The sequence below is a fragment of the Pristis pectinata genome, chromosome 2, assembly GCF_009764475.1.
Source record: "Pristis pectinata isolate sPriPec2 chromosome 2, sPriPec2.1.pri, whole genome shotgun sequence".
Lineage (NCBI taxonomy): Eukaryota > Metazoa > Chordata > Chondrichthyes > Rhinopristiformes > Pristidae > Pristis > Pristis pectinata.
Genome location: NC_067406.1, coordinates 122,284,752 through 122,300,200, shown reverse-complemented (window position 1 = coordinate 122,300,200; position 15,449 = coordinate 122,284,752). Strand labels below are relative to the sequence as shown.

At 43.5% G+C, this 15,449-nt stretch overlaps 1 protein-coding gene across 1 annotated transcript in view; it reads right to left on the bottom strand.

Moving 5' to 3' along the window:
- LOC127587105 (alpha-1,3-mannosyl-glycoprotein 4-beta-N-acetylglucosaminyltransferase B-like) overlaps positions 1–14,199 on the bottom strand; it is a 137,059-nt gene extending 122,860 nt beyond the window's left edge. The window contains 1 exon segment of the mRNA XM_052045329.1: positions 13,955–14,199. Within this exon segment, the coding sequence (XP_051901289.1) occupies positions 13,955–14,045 (91 nt within the window). The 5' untranslated portion in view covers positions 14,046–14,199.
- Between the last annotated feature and the right edge of the window lie 1,250 nt (positions 14,200–15,449).

Here is a 15,449-nt window from a genome sequence, read left to right as displayed (position 1 = left end):
CTCCCTACGGTTCATCCATACGGTTCACTCTTGATACAATAAATCGAAGGGCTTCTGTACTTTGTCATGGCCACCAACATTTCCAATATATCTGGCCCAGGACTGTCCTGCCATTTGTTCTGAAAGCTGCTCCGTCGATTACAAGATTGGTCTTTACTTGGAATCAATTTTCAGTACATTATACTTTTCCCCTGTGCTCTGGTCTGCACCTTAATTCTTTGTGATGGATTATGAGTTTCTAGATTCATGCTACAGAAGGGAATGACTCGGTCACTTTACGTGACTGATTCTTTGCTGTCTCCTCCTTATATCCTACCAGTGTAGGATTGACGTTCTCTGTGCAGTCCTAACATCTAAAAAGGTTTGCTGGCAGGGTGTGCAGGAAAATACACTGGAAGCATAAACAGGCTGTGTCCCCTTTATTCAAGTGCTCCTCACAGACAGGCTCTCTGGTACTTTTTGCAGCTGCCATTGGGCAGGAGGTACAGAAGCCTGAAGTCCCACACCACCAGGTTCAAGAACAGCTACTTCCCTTCAACCATTTGGTTCTTGAACCAACTGGCAAAATCCTAATCACTGCAGTTTAGCAACACTATGACCACTTTGATCACATTGCACTAAAATCGACTTTGCTTTTTTTTGTTCTAATTGTGTTCTTTCTTGTAAAAATTTTGTATAATTTATGTTTATTTTATATTTTTCTTGTGAATACTGCTTATATGATGCTATGTGCCTGTGACGCTGCTGCAAGTTTTTCATTGCACCTGTACGTACATGTACTCGTGCATATGACAATAAACTCCACTTTCCATAAACTTTGTTGCAGCTCAGATAGCAGTTAGTCACATGACACAATTCTTAAACAATAACCTGAAGCAACAATTAACCAATATTAAGTACACTACACAGACATGTGAGATAGTAGAGTGCCATTGTCATGGCAGTGAAGGCTTGGTAACTGTTGTACGATAAAAAAAATAGTTAATTGCAGAAGAGCCAATTTTGAATTGACAAGGACAGATCTGGCTCAGATAAATTGCAATAAAGGTTGGCAGCCATAAACATGTTGGTACAATGAAAGGCCTTTAAAGTGGAGATGGTCCGTACTATTGTATGCATTCCCATGAGGGAGAGGGTGTGTGAAATTATACCTGGAGCTCTGTGGATTACCATGAGGGGAGTAAAATAGAACAAGAGCAAATTGCTAACACAAATAAAAACTTAGTTGAGTAAAGAAAGATCGGAGGGAAAATATTTGAAAAAGAGTGGCAAAGAAAGAGCTTGACAAAAGACCAGCAACAAACATAAAAGGGAACCTAGAAATATTCTATAGACATACAAGCAAGAAAGGACTCGGGGAGAAGGTGGCTGATGAGACACCAAAATGTAAATTTACACATAGAAGCAGTGCCATGGCTGAGATACTAAGTGAGTACACCAGCCTTCACCAAGGGAGAAAACAGTGCTGGAGTTTCTGCAGATAAAATTCTCATTGATATTCTGGGTGGGCTAAAATTTGATAAAGAAGTTGTAGAAAAGTTAGCTGCACTTAAAGTGGCTAAATCCCCTGGTTGGGGTGGGATATTCCATGTTATTGAGGAAAGTAAGAGAAGAAATTGCAGAAAGTCTTCCAAACAGCTATAGATTCAAGAGTGATGCCTCAGGACTGGAAGATTGCAAATGCTACTCCTTGTTCATAAAAGGATGTGGGGTAAATCCAGCTGGTTTAATCTTAGTAATGGGGAAAGTTCTGGAAACAATCATGAACAGAATTGGTAGTCACTTCGACATATGTGGATTGATGAGAGAAAGCCAGCAAGGAAATGTTAAAGGCAAGTCACATCTAGTTAACTTGGAAGATTTTTTTGATGAAGTAACAGAAAAGGTTGATGAGGGAAATATGGCTGATGTGTATTATCTGGACTTCCAGAAGCTATTTGGTAAGATGCCACACAACAGGCTCATCATCAAGATTGTAGTGTGTGGAATAAAAGGAACTGCAGCAGCTGCATGGATAGAAAGTTGGCTAAATAACAATGCACTGCCAGGGTTAGCAGTGGAGGAAGATTCCATGATGGCATTCAAAAGTGTGCTGGACAAGTATCTGAAAGCACAGAACTTGCAGGGCTACAGGGAGAGGGAGATAGAGTGGAATAAGTTGGATTGCTTGTACATTAAGTGAGTAAAGATTCAAGAAGCCAGATGGCCTCCTTCTGTGCTATGACCATTCTGTAAAATGCTGAAGGATGGAAGGGAAGTGCAGGGCAATCTGTTTGCTACTATTGATCAAATGAATGTTTTCCTGCCCAGATCCAGTATGAGATGCCTCTGCTAATGATTTCTTCTGCCACCGCCATCCAATCTCAACTTAGTTTGAAATTGTTTTTCAGACCTTTTTTACCTGACCACCACAGTTAACATTTCAGGTTGAAGATCATTTATCTGCATTATTTGTGGCTTACTATAACATTTAAGAGGAGCAAGAATGCTTCCAAGGGTCTCCCAAAGAAACCAACTGCTGATTGCATCATATTATTGCAGCTACAAATGATTGCAGCTACATATTATTGCAGCTACAAATTGCAGCTACAAATCTTTAGCCCATCACTTTCCTTCTCTCCTTTCCAATTGCTGTGTTGCAACCAACATCCACTGCCAAATCTCTACCAATTACTGGGGATTGTCCCCAGTACTCACAGCTGTCATCCTTTACTGCTGGCTAACCCCTCCAACATCTAGCCACATTGAATGCCTAAACTGGGTGCTAGAGGCAAATAAAAATGTTGCTAAAGTCCTGATTTCCACACTTATTTAACGTTGTTCCTAGCTGGTTTCATGGTAAAGAGGCCAGAAGACCAATTTTAGGAGATCCTTGGGTCTGCCTCTGAGCACATATTATAGTCATGCCTCCTATTTTATGGCAGTGGTTGAACACGTTTTTCCTTTGCAATCCTAGTGCCCAACAACACAAAAGAAAGAATGTACAAAATATTGCAAAACAATGGAACAAGGAAGAAAATTACAAGCTCAATATGAAACATAAAAGGACAGAAGAAAAAAGGAAAGAATGCTTAAGATGTTAAGCACTTGTCCAACTGGATGTAATAAAACTTGCTTGGGCAACAGACAGGAGAATTTATTAACCACTTTGTCCTCAGGACAGCTAACCCAAAAACTGTAACAGACGGAACAACTATGCTTTTATTAGATGTTGCTGTTTAACTCTGGGGTAAACAGGAAATCAATCTGTGTAGAAAAATAAAAATCATAACTGAAAGTATTTTTATTAACTTGGAGTCGTGCTAGTGCATTGCTCTGTGTTATGACTAGGCATTATCAGAGAAAATAAAATCCTTTCCCAAACTGGTAGGGTTGATTTTACCATCACAATAAATGCATATTTATAGATCCATTACAACAGAACTCCATTTGTTGAGATCCTGTGGCACATTTTCCAGGAAGATTTTTATTACTAGCAGAACCACCTCTCAGCTGCCTATAATGATTCACTACTGTAAAGGACGTCATGATATAGATTTATAGAGCTAATGTTTTCAGGTTGCTGATTCAAACAGCTAACATATAACATAAGTGTCCACTGTTACAACATAGTTTATATACTGGATTTATAGGCATTATATTAAGGTTGGTAGGAAAGTTTTGAGTTATTTGGTAATGGTATTGGTATTGGTTTATTATTGTCACTTGTACCGAGGTACAGTGAAAAAACTTGTCTTGCATACTGTTCATACAGATCAATTCATTACACAGTACATTGAGGTAGTACACAGTGTACTGAGGTAGTACAGGGTAAAATCAATAACAGAATACAGAGTAAAGTGTCACAGCTACAGGGAAGTGCATTGCAGGTAGACAATAAGGTGCAAAGTCAAACAAGGTAGATTGTGAGGTCAAGAGTCCATCTCATCGTATAAGGGAACCATTCAAAAGTCTTATCACCGTGGTATTTTGATATATAAAACATTGTGTCATTTTATAGGACTATTGTTTGTATGGTATTGCTTCTTATAGATTTGTTTAAAACATATGAAAATATAATATTTCATAACTGAGGTTATATAAACCAAAGCATGTAAGTGAGGTCAACAAGCAGCAGATCATATTTGCAGCTTCTGACATATTTCTCTAACAGGGGAAAACTGCTCACTTGTATAGAGCTAACAAGAACTCAATGGCAGATCATGTACATCAAGTAAGACAACCAACAACTGGCATCTGCTGTTGTCTCCCAGGGTTACTATGGGCTCAAATGGCTCTGGATTTCGCCAGCACTGTCAGCTCGCCACTGTGTGAAATCCAAGAAGTGAAACTACCTCAGGTCGGAAAATGGAAACATGAAATGCTGGAAATGCTCAACAGGCCAGGCAGCATCCATGGGAATAGAAGCAGAGTTAATGCTTCAGACCAAAGACCCTTCATCAGAACTGGGAAGGAGACAAAAGAAGCTCATTAAGCTGCAGGGAGGGTGGGGAAGGGGGAATGTCTCTAATAGGGTAAAACTGGAGTAACCATAGTGATAAGCTGTCGACATTATCTGGTTACTGAGTAAATGAGACCAATTAGAGAGCGAGAACATAGACAAAAGAACATAGACAAATGAATGTGGGAGTTAATATCACAGATGAATAACTGATACAGGCTGAAAAATCAAGTTATCTGAAGTTGTAGAATTTAGTACTGAGTTCAGAAGGCACAATGTGCCCAGATGGAAAATGAAGTGCTGTTCCTCAAGTTTGCATTGGGCCTCACTATGACATTGGGCCTCACTATGACATTGGGCCTCACATAGACCAATAGGTCAGAGTGGGAGTGGGGTGAAGAACATACAAGAGTACAACACAGGAACAGGCCCTTTGGGCCACAATGTTGCGCTGAACTAATTAAACATGTAATTAAATGCCTAACTAAACTAATCCCTTCCATCCACACAACGTCCATATCCCTCCATTCTCTACAAATTCATGTGCCTATCTAACAACCTCTTAAATGCCTATCATATCTGTCTCCACCACCACCTCTGGCAGTGCATTCCAGGTGCCCACCACTCTCTGTAAAAAAACTTGCCGCGACATTTCCTTTGAACTTACCCCCTCTCACCTTAAATGCATGCCCTCTAGTATTAGACATTTCGACCCTGCGAAAAAGATACCGGCTGTCTGCTCTATCTATGCCTCTCATAATCTTATAAGCTTCAATCAGGTCTCCCCTTAGCCTCCACTGCTCCAGAGAAAACAACTCAAGTTTGTCCAAACTCTCTTTATAGCACGTGCCCTCTAATCCAGGCAGCATCCTGGTAAACCTCTTCTGCACCCTCTCCAAAGCCTTGACATCCTATAACAGGGCGACCAGAATTGAATGCAATACTCCAGATGCAGCCTAACTAGAGTTTTATAAAGCTGCAACATAACTTCCTGACTCTTTATTATTAATTGCCTCAATTAATAAAGGCGAGCATGCCACATGCTGCCTTTACGACCTGTGCAGCCACTTTCAGGGAGCTATGGACTTGGACCCCTAGATCCCACTATACATCAACACTATTAATTCTTCTGCCATTAGCAGTGAACTGTCCCTTTACATTTGATCTCCCAAAGTGCAACATCTCAGATTTGGCTGAATTAAACTCCACATACCATTTCTCCGCCCATATCCGCAACTGATCTATATCCCACTGTATCCTTTGGCAGTCTTCTATGCTATCCACAATACCATGAATCTTTGTAACATCTGTGAACTTACTAACCCACCCATCCACATTTTCATCCAGGTCATTTATATATATCACAAACAGCAGAGGTCCCAGAATAGATTCCTGTGGAACACCGCCAGTCACAGACCTCCAGCCAGAACAAGTCCCATCAACCACTACCCTCTGTCTTCTATGGGCAAGCCAATTCTGAACCTAAACGGCCAAGTTAACGTGAATCCCATGCATCTTAATCTTCTGGAGGAGCATACAATGACAGACCTTGTCAAACGCCTTACTAAAACCCAAGTAGACAAGATCCACAGGAGCCTGAGGGCACATACCACCAGATTTAAGGACAGCTTCTACCCCACTGCGATAAGACTATTGAACAGTTCTCTTATATGATGAGATGGACTATGACCTCACGATCTACCTTGTTGTGACCTTGCACCTTAACGCACTGCACTTTCTCTGTAGTTGTGACACTTTACTCTGTACTGTTATTGTTTTTACCTGTACTACATCAATACACTCTGTACTAACCCAATGTAACTGGACTGTGTAATGAATTGACCTGTACAATCGATATGCAAGACAAGTTTTTCACTGTACTTCAGTACAAGTGACAATAATAAACCAATACCAATATCAATACTAATACACAGCTCTACCTTCATTGGTCACCTTTGTTACCTCCTTGAAAAACACATTCAAGTTAGAAAGACACAACTTGCCCCGCATAAAGCCATGCTAACTGTCCCTTCCACCAGCCACCTACACATTAGGGGGCAATTAAACTACAAGCCTGCACGTCTTTGGAATATGGGAGGAAACCCACACAGTCACAGGAACAATATAAAGACTCCACACAGTCAGCACTGGAGTCAGGATTAAATCTGGGTTGCTGGAGCTGTGGGATAGCAGGTCTGTTAGCTATGCCACTACCACCCTATGATGGAAGGGAGATCATCTATGAAGCAGCTGAAGATGGTTGGCCATAAGGAATTCCGATCATTGTATCCTAGGACTGGGATGATTGATCTTCAACAATCACCACCAGCTTCCTTTGTGCAAAGTATGACTGCATCTTTGGATTTTTCCTCTTGATATTCTTTGGTTTCAGTTTTACCAGTGCATCTTGATACAACACTGTCAAATACTGCCTTGATATCAAGGGCAGACAGTCACTCTCTCATCATCAGCTCTGTGAACTAAGGCTGCGGTGAGATCTGGAGCCCAGCAGTCCAGGTGAAATCCAGACTGAGCATTGTGTGCAGGTTATTGGAGTGTAAGTACCCCATAAAGCACTGTTAAATCCATTGCTTTGCTAATTGAGAGTAGACTGGGAGGTAATTAGCTGGATTGGGTTTGTTTCACCTTTTGTGGGCCAGACATGCTGCCAGTTTTCCACATCTTCAGGTAGATGCCAGTACTGTAACAGCTTGGCTAAAAAAAAGCTAGTTCTGGTGCATTTTTTCAGTGCTGTATCCCATGTCTAGTTATATTACCTTTTATCATATCCAGTGTTTCCAGCTTTTTCTTTGAGGGAAGTGAATTAGCTGAAGACTTTTTGTTTTCGATACTACAATCCCCAGGAGGAAGCAAGATGGATCATCCACCTGACACTCTTTGCAGAAGATGGTTGCAGATGCTTCTGCTCTGTCTTTGATATTCATGTGCTGGGGCCCGGGTCAATTCCAGCCACTGTCTGTAAGGAGTTTGTACTTTCTCCTCGTGTCTGCGTGGGTTTCCTCTGGGTGCTCTGGTTTCCTCCCACATTCTAAAGACGTATGGTTTAGGAAGTTGTGTGCATGCTATGTTGGCACCGGAAGCATGGCAACACTTGCGGGCTACCCCCAGAACACTCTACGCAAAAGCTGCATTTCACTGTGTGTTTCGATGTACATGTGACTAATAAAGATACCTTAGCTTATCTTATCTTATCTTATCTTATCTTATCTTATCTTATCTTATCTAATTAGGCCATGGAGAATTAAAGTGGCAGGCAACAGCAAGCCCATGGTCAGTGCTGCAGACTGAACGCAGGTGTTCTGCAAAGCATTCACCCAATCCGTGTTTCCTTCCACAATGTAGAGGACACCACATTATGAACACCGAATGCAGTACACTAGATTGGAAGATGTGCAAGTGAATTGCTGCTTCGCCTGGAAAGACCGTTTGGGTTCCTGGATGGTAGGAGGGAAAGAGGTAAAAGAATAAATGTTTCACAGCGCCAAAAGAACAGAGGTGGTTGGTGGGAACAGAAGAGGGGACCAGGGAATCACCAAGAGAATGGCACCTGGGAAATGTTGAAAGGGGAGGAGAGGGGAAGATGTGTCTGGTAGTGCAATCTCTTCACAGGTGGCAAAATTGTGGAGAAAGTTCTGTTGAATGTAGAGGCTGGTGGGGTGGAAGGTGAGGACCAGAGAAACTCTATCCTTCTTTTGTCTCGGAGGAGGGGGTCTGAGAGCAGAAGTGTGGGAAATGGACGAGATGTGGTCAAGGGCTTTGTTAACAATGGTAGAAGAGAAGCTGTCGTTCAGAAAAAAAGAAGAATTTGAGAGGCACCTGTATGGAAAGTGTCATGTTTGGGGAAAATGCTACAGAGACTGAGGAACTAGGAGAATGGAATAGAATCCTAACAGGAGGCAGAGTGGGACAAAGGGTGGTCAAGATAAGTCCACAGCATTTTGAAGGGGGAGGGTGAACAGCCAGAGGTCATGGTATATATTGGTACCAATGACATAGGTAGGAAAAGAGATGAGGTCCTGAAGAGGGAATATAGGGAGGTAGGTAGGAAGCTGAAAAGTAGGACCTCAAGGGTAGTAATCTCTGGATTGCTGCCTGTGCCACATGCCAGTGAGGACAAGAATAGGTTGATCTGGCAGATGAATGCGTGGCTGAGGAATTGGTGCAGGGGGCAGGATTTCAGATTTGTTGATCATTGGGATCTCTTCTGGGGAAGGTACGACCTGTACAAAAGGGATGGGTTACACCTGAACTGGAGGGGGACCAATATTCTTGCGGGCAGGATTGCTAGAACTGTTGGGGAGGGTTTAAACTAGTTTGGTAGGGGGGTGGGAACCAGAATGATAGTTCAGAGGTTGGTTCATTTAGTGTACGAGTAGATGCAGAGTGTAGAAAGATTGTGAGAAAGGATAGGCATTTGAAAGGGCAAAATTGCAGTCAGTTGGATGGGCTGAAGTGTGTCTACTTTAATGCAAGAAGTATCAGGAACAAGGCTGAAGAACTTAGAGCATGGGTAAGTACATGGAACTATGAGATGGTGGCCATTACAAAGACTTGGCCGTCACAAGGGCAGGAATTGCCGCTGGATATTCCATGGTTTAGATGTTTCAAAAGGGACAGGGACGGAGGTAAAAGAGGTGGGGGAGTGGCTTTCCTGATCAGGGACAGTGTTACAACTGTAGAAAGGGAGGATGTCCTGGAGGGATCGTCTACTGTGTCAGTGTGGGTGGAAGTCAGAAACAGGAAGGGAGCGATCACTCTATTGGGACTATTCTACAGACCCCCCAATAACATCAGAAACACTGAGGAGCAGATCGGGAGGCAGATTTTGGAGAGGTGCAAAAATAACAAGGTTGTTGTCATGGGTGATTTACACTTCCCTAATATTGATTGGCACCTCTTTAGTGTAAAGGGGATAGATGGGGCAGAGTTTGTTAGGTGTGTCCAGGAAGGATTCCTGACACAGTATGTGGACAGGCCGACTAGAGGAGAGGCCATGCTGGACCTGGTACTAGGCAACGAGCCTGATCAGGTTTCAGATCTCTCAGTGGGAGAGCATTTTGGAGATAGTGACCATAACTCCTTGACCTTTACCATAGCCTTGGAGAGGGATAGGAGCAGACGATATGGGAAAGTATTTAATTGGGGGAGGGGGAAATTATGATGCTATTAGTCAGGAACTTGGGAGCGTAAATTGGGAACAGATGTTCTTGGGGAAGTGCACAGCGGCAATGTGGAGGTTGTTTAGGGAGTACTTGCATGGGCTTCTGGATAGGTTTGTCCCATTGAGGCAGGGTAAGGATGGTTGACAAGAGACATCCAATATCTTGTCAAGAGGAAGAAAGAAACTTACCTAAGGTTTAGAAAGCATGGATCAGACAGGGCTCTGGAGAGTTGCAAGGTAGCCAGGAGGGAGCTTAAGAATGAGCTTCGGAGAGCAAGAAGGGGGCATGAGAAGGCCTTGACGAGTAGGATTAAGGAAAACCTCAGGGCGTTCTACACGTATGTGAAGAATAGGAGGATGACTGGAGTGAGGGTAGGACCGATCAGGGATAAAAGAGGAAACATGTTCCCCGAGTCAGAAGAGGTAGGGGAGGTCCTTAATGAATACTTTGCTTCAGTATTCACCAGTGAGAGAGACCTTGATGTTTGTGAGGATGGCGTACAACAGGCTGATATGCTAAGGCATGTCAATGTGAGGAACGAGGATGTGCTGAAACTTTTGAAAAACATTAGGATAGATAAGTCACCAGGGCCAGATGGGATATCTCCAAGGTTTTTACAGGAAGTGAGAGAAGAGACTGCTACACCTTTGGTGATGATTGTTGCATCCTCACTGGCCACAGGAGTAATGCCAGATGATTGGAGGGTGGCAAATGTTGTTCCTTTGTTTAAGAAAGGAAGTAGGGATAACCCTGGGAATTACAGACCAGTGAGTTTTACTTCAATGGTGGGCAAATTACTGGAGAAGATTCTTAGAAGCAGGCTGATTAGGGACAGTCAGCTGGCTTAGTGAGAGGCAAGTCATGCCTCACGAGCCTGATTGAATTCCTTGAGGATGTGACAAAGCACATTGATGAAGGTAGAGCAGTGGATGTGGTGTACATGGATTTTAGTAAGGCATTTGATAAGGTTCTTCATGGAAGACTCATTCAGAAAGTCAGGAGGCATGGGATCCAGGGAAGCTTGGCTGTGCGGATTCAGATTTGGCTCACCTATAGAAGACAGAGGGTAGTGGTAGATGGAGTGCATTCTGCCTGGAGGTCAGTGACCAGTGGTGTTCCACAGGGATATGTTCTGGGACCCCTGTTCTTTGTGATTTTATTAATGACTTGGATGAGGATGTGGAAGGGTGGGTTAGTAAGTTTGCTGATGACACGAAGGTTGGTGGTGTTATTGCTAGTGTAGAAGGTTGCTGTAGATTACAATAGGACATTGATAGGATGCAGACCTGGGCTGAGAAGTGGCAGATGGAGTTCAACCCGGAAAAAGTGTGAAGTGACACACTCTGGAAGATCGAATTTGAAGGCAGAATACAAGGTTAATGGCAGGAGCCTTAGCAGAGTGGAGGAACAGAGGGATCTTGGGCTCCATGTCCATAGATCCCTCAAGGTTGCCACGCAGGTTGATAGGGTTGTTAAGAAGCTGTATGGTGTGTTGGCCTTCATTAGTTGGGGTACTGAGTTCAAGAGCCACGAGGTAGTGTTGCAGCTCTATGGAACTCTGGTTAGACCACACTTAGAGTATTATGTTCAGTTCTGGTCACCTCATTATAGGGAGGATGTGGAAGCTTTAGAGAGGGTGCAGAGTAGATTTACCAGGATGCTGCCTGGATTGGAGAGCATGTCTTATGAGGATAGGTTGAGTGAGTTAGGGCTTTTCTCTTTGGAGCAAAGGAGGACGGGAGGTGACTTGACAGAGGTGTACAAGATAAGAGGCATAGATCGAGTGGACAGTCAGAGACTTTTTTCCAGGGCAAAAATGGCTAACACGAGGGGGCATAATTTTAAGGTGATTGGAGGAAGGTATAGGGGATGTCAGAGGTAAGTTTTTTACACAGTGGTGCGTGTATGGAACGCACTGCCAGCAGAAGTTGTGGGGGCGGATACATTAGGGACATTTAAGAGACTCTTAGATAGCCACATGAATGATAGAGAAATTGGAGGGAAGGGTTAACATTTGGGAGGAAGTGTTAGATAGATATCAGAGCAGGATAAAATGTTGGCACAACATTGTGGGCCAAAGGGCCTGTACTGTGCTGTAATGGTCTATGTTCTATGTTTTATAACTGTGGGAGTTAATAGGCTTGTAATAGGTTAATGACTGACACCCATCTTCTAAGATGGAGACAGGGAGATCTAGGAAAGGAAGGGAAGAGTCAGAGATTGATCATGTGAAGGTTAGGGCAGGGTGGAAATTGGCAGCTAAAGTAAAGAAACAGTTGATTCTGCATGAGCGCAGGAGGCAGCACCAATGGACACGTCAACCCAGGTAGGACTGAAATAAATGGATGAGATGTGGCCAACAAAGCCGTTCATCACACCTCATCCATTTCCTGTGCCTCTGCTCTTACCCCATCTCCTTCAGGACAGAACAAAGATGGAGTTCCTCTGGTCCTCACTTTCCACCCCACCAACCTCCCCAGTCATCATGTCATTTTCCACAATTTCCACCACTCTCAAAGATATTCCACCATTCAACCACAGGGGCAACCCTGAGCTTCTCATTGCCTGCCATATATCCCATAAAAACACAGGTATAGCTTGGGCCAATGTCAATGCCAGTGCCCATAGCTACACCTTTGATCTGGAAGAAGTGAATGGAGTTGAAGGAGAAGTTGTTCAGTGTGAGAATAAGCTCAGGCAGATGAATGTGTGTGTTGCTGGAGGGGAACTAGTTGGGCCTCCATTCAAGGAAGAAGTAGACCATCCTGGTGTGTGATGGAGGTGTAAAGGTGCACATCCATGGTGTACGTCGTGTAAAGGTGTACATCCATGGTGTACGTGGTGTAAAGGTGTAATCCATGGTGTATGTGGGGTAAAGATGTACACCCATGGTGTATGTGGGGTAAAGGTGTACATCCATGGTGTACGTGGTGTAAAGGTGTACATCCATGGTGTACGTGGTGTAAAGGTGTATATCCATGGTGTACATGGTGTAAAGGTGTATATCCATGGTGTACATGGGGTAAAGGTGTACATCCATTGTAAAGATGAGTCTGCCGGGACCAGAGACTTAGAAATGTTCAAAGTATTGGAGGGCATCAGAGGTGCAACAGATATAGGTGGTAAAGGACTGAACCAGAGGAAAAAGTATAGAATCAAGGTAGGAAGAAATAAGTTTGGTAGGGGCTAGAACAGGCTGAAATAATGCATTTGTTGCGTCAATCCTGCTTATGCATTTTGGGCAGGGGTAGAAATGGGCTGTGTGGGGCTGGAACACTATAAGACTGGAAGCTGTGGAAGGAAGATCTCCTGAGGAAATGAAGTCCATGACTGTCTGGGTGACCATGGCCTGATGTTTGATGGTGGGGTCATGGTCCAAAGGGAGGTAGGAGGTGGCATCTGAGAGCTGATGTCTGGCCTCTGTGAGATAGAGATCAGTTTGTTAGACCACAACAGCACTTCTCTTGTCAGCAGGTTTGATGATGGTATCAGGGTTGGTTCTTAGTGAATGGAGTGCTGCACATTTAGAAGGGGATAGGTCGGTGGGGGGGGGGGGGGAGGGGGGATGGAAAAGTCAATGTCATGTCAGCAGTTAGCAATGAATAGGTCCAGGGAGGGTATCTGGTCAGAAGGAGGTGTCCAGGTGGATTGGGAGTACTGAAGATGGGTGAAAGGGTCCATAGTGTGGGGGTGAACACTCTTGGCCAAAGAAATGAGCACAGAAAGGGAGTGGGCAGAAGAAGAGTTCGACATCATGTTGAGCTAGGAATTCATTGACTTAGAGAGGTGGGGAGATAGAGCTGAGGCCACTACCATCCCCACTCTACAGACACCTTCTGGGGCAGGTGGGTGAATGACATTTAGCTGTTTATTTGGTTTCTCAGGGAATATTGAAGATTTTCCACCAAAGAATCTCTGTGGAATTTCGTGGTAAAATAAATATTTAAAAGATAGCCAAGCAGTACATGTGCTAGAGAGATTTAAAATTATTAGATAGTCTAGAAAATTAAGAAAACAACTGAAGAAGCAGTTCTTTGTTAATATTGCTCCTTCTGTATATTCAGTCTCGTTAATAGCACAGTACAGGACAATGTAAACCCTCGAGTGCTGTAATTCTAAAGGGAAATCCTTTAAGATTTGAGTCTCGGCTTCCTACAAGCTTAATCAATGAGTTGCAATTCCAGGGTAAACGAGTAATAATAACAAATGTGAACAATATCGTGACTTGCTTCTCAATCCGTATATGCTCGTTGCTCTAAGTAGGGTCGACAACAGATTGGGATGGTGTTACCTTGGAGAAAATGGACCAGGTTAGAAATGGCTCACCTACCTTTCATATTCAGCCAAGAAACGAACCAGGATATTGAAAGAAATGCACCCAGACAGAACACCGTTAAAACACTTCCATTCCTGAGCCTCATCTCATGTCATCCCAGAACCGTGCCCATCGGACAGATGATCGTCTTCGCGTGATGAATTAGATAAGTAGTGTTTCTCACTCCCTCCAAAAGCCGTGCTCTCAACTAACTCTTCAGACTGGCTGAGCTGTTAAGGAATCTGATAAAGGCAGTAGTCCGCCTTCACTTCATTTTCTCACATCCCCTTTCTCTTTCAGGTGTTCGGTATCTTCACTCATTTCCGATTTTTATTTATTTCCATATTTTCCCATGCCTTTCTCCTCCGGCAGCTCCCTTTTTATTTCTGACCAGTTCAGCTACACGCGTCGTTTCCCACCAGGGCTCGCTCGGTGCGTGGTAGCTTCCCGCCTCCGTTCAGACCACCGCCACTGTTTCAATCTTTTGTCGACTGTCTTTCTCCGCCCTCACTGCCGTCTCTCCCCCTTCCTCCAGAACTATTCACAACTGTACTATCTGCTCTCACGACACACACAAAGTTTCTTGTTTCACTTCTCTCTCTCTCTCAACTGTTGGCAACTCTATTGTTGCCTCTCTTCAAGATGTTACGCTGTGTGTGTTTACGCGCCTTCAAATGTTAATGTCCGGGGTTGTTTCTCAGACAATGCTTCCAGGCCCTTTTGCTCGTTCGAGTGTTGCTGCCTTTCTTCCTATTTGTTGCACCTTGCGTGCCTCTCTTTCGAGTGTAGTTACTAAAGATTTTAGTATTCTTACCTCTGTGTATTCAAGTTGTTGCTTGTTGTATGAACCTTGTGTGTATCTCAGCCTTCTCTGATATGAAAAGGAACTTACACTGCAAGAGGCTTGCAGCCCATACCTGTCTGGATGGCACACATTTTTATACAACCCTCTAAAGATTGCCTTCAGTTTCAGAAAGTTTTGCATTTTATTTCTACTTTTCAGATGCTTGAAAATGCAAGGAGAAATCCAGCACCAAAATACTGCACATGCTTGACATCTGAATTAAATAAAATGCTGGGAATACTTAAGGCAGACGGCAACTTTGGAACGGGAAGCAGAGTTAAAATTGAGGACGTACAATCTTCATCAGAACTGGGAAAAGTTGGGCAAGAAACAAGTTTTAAACTGCAGAGAAAGAGGTTGGGGGGTGGGGGGATATAAGGAGCAGAGAGAACAAGGAGACTGTTTGTGATCAGGAGGAGACCCTGAAAGAAGGGGTAAGGGAGTAGCTGGAGGAGGTATAAATAGGAGACAAATGAAATCTCAAATACTTTGGGGGGGGGGGGGGGACATGATTGCTGAAAACGTGAGATTTAAGCCTGGAATGAGTGATCATCTGAAACTGTTGAATTCTGCTGAAACTTGAAGGATATAGCTGTTACCCAAGTTTTCATTAAACTTTGTTGGAACAGTGAAGGAGTGGCATGGTGAACTGAAGTGTCAGACAGC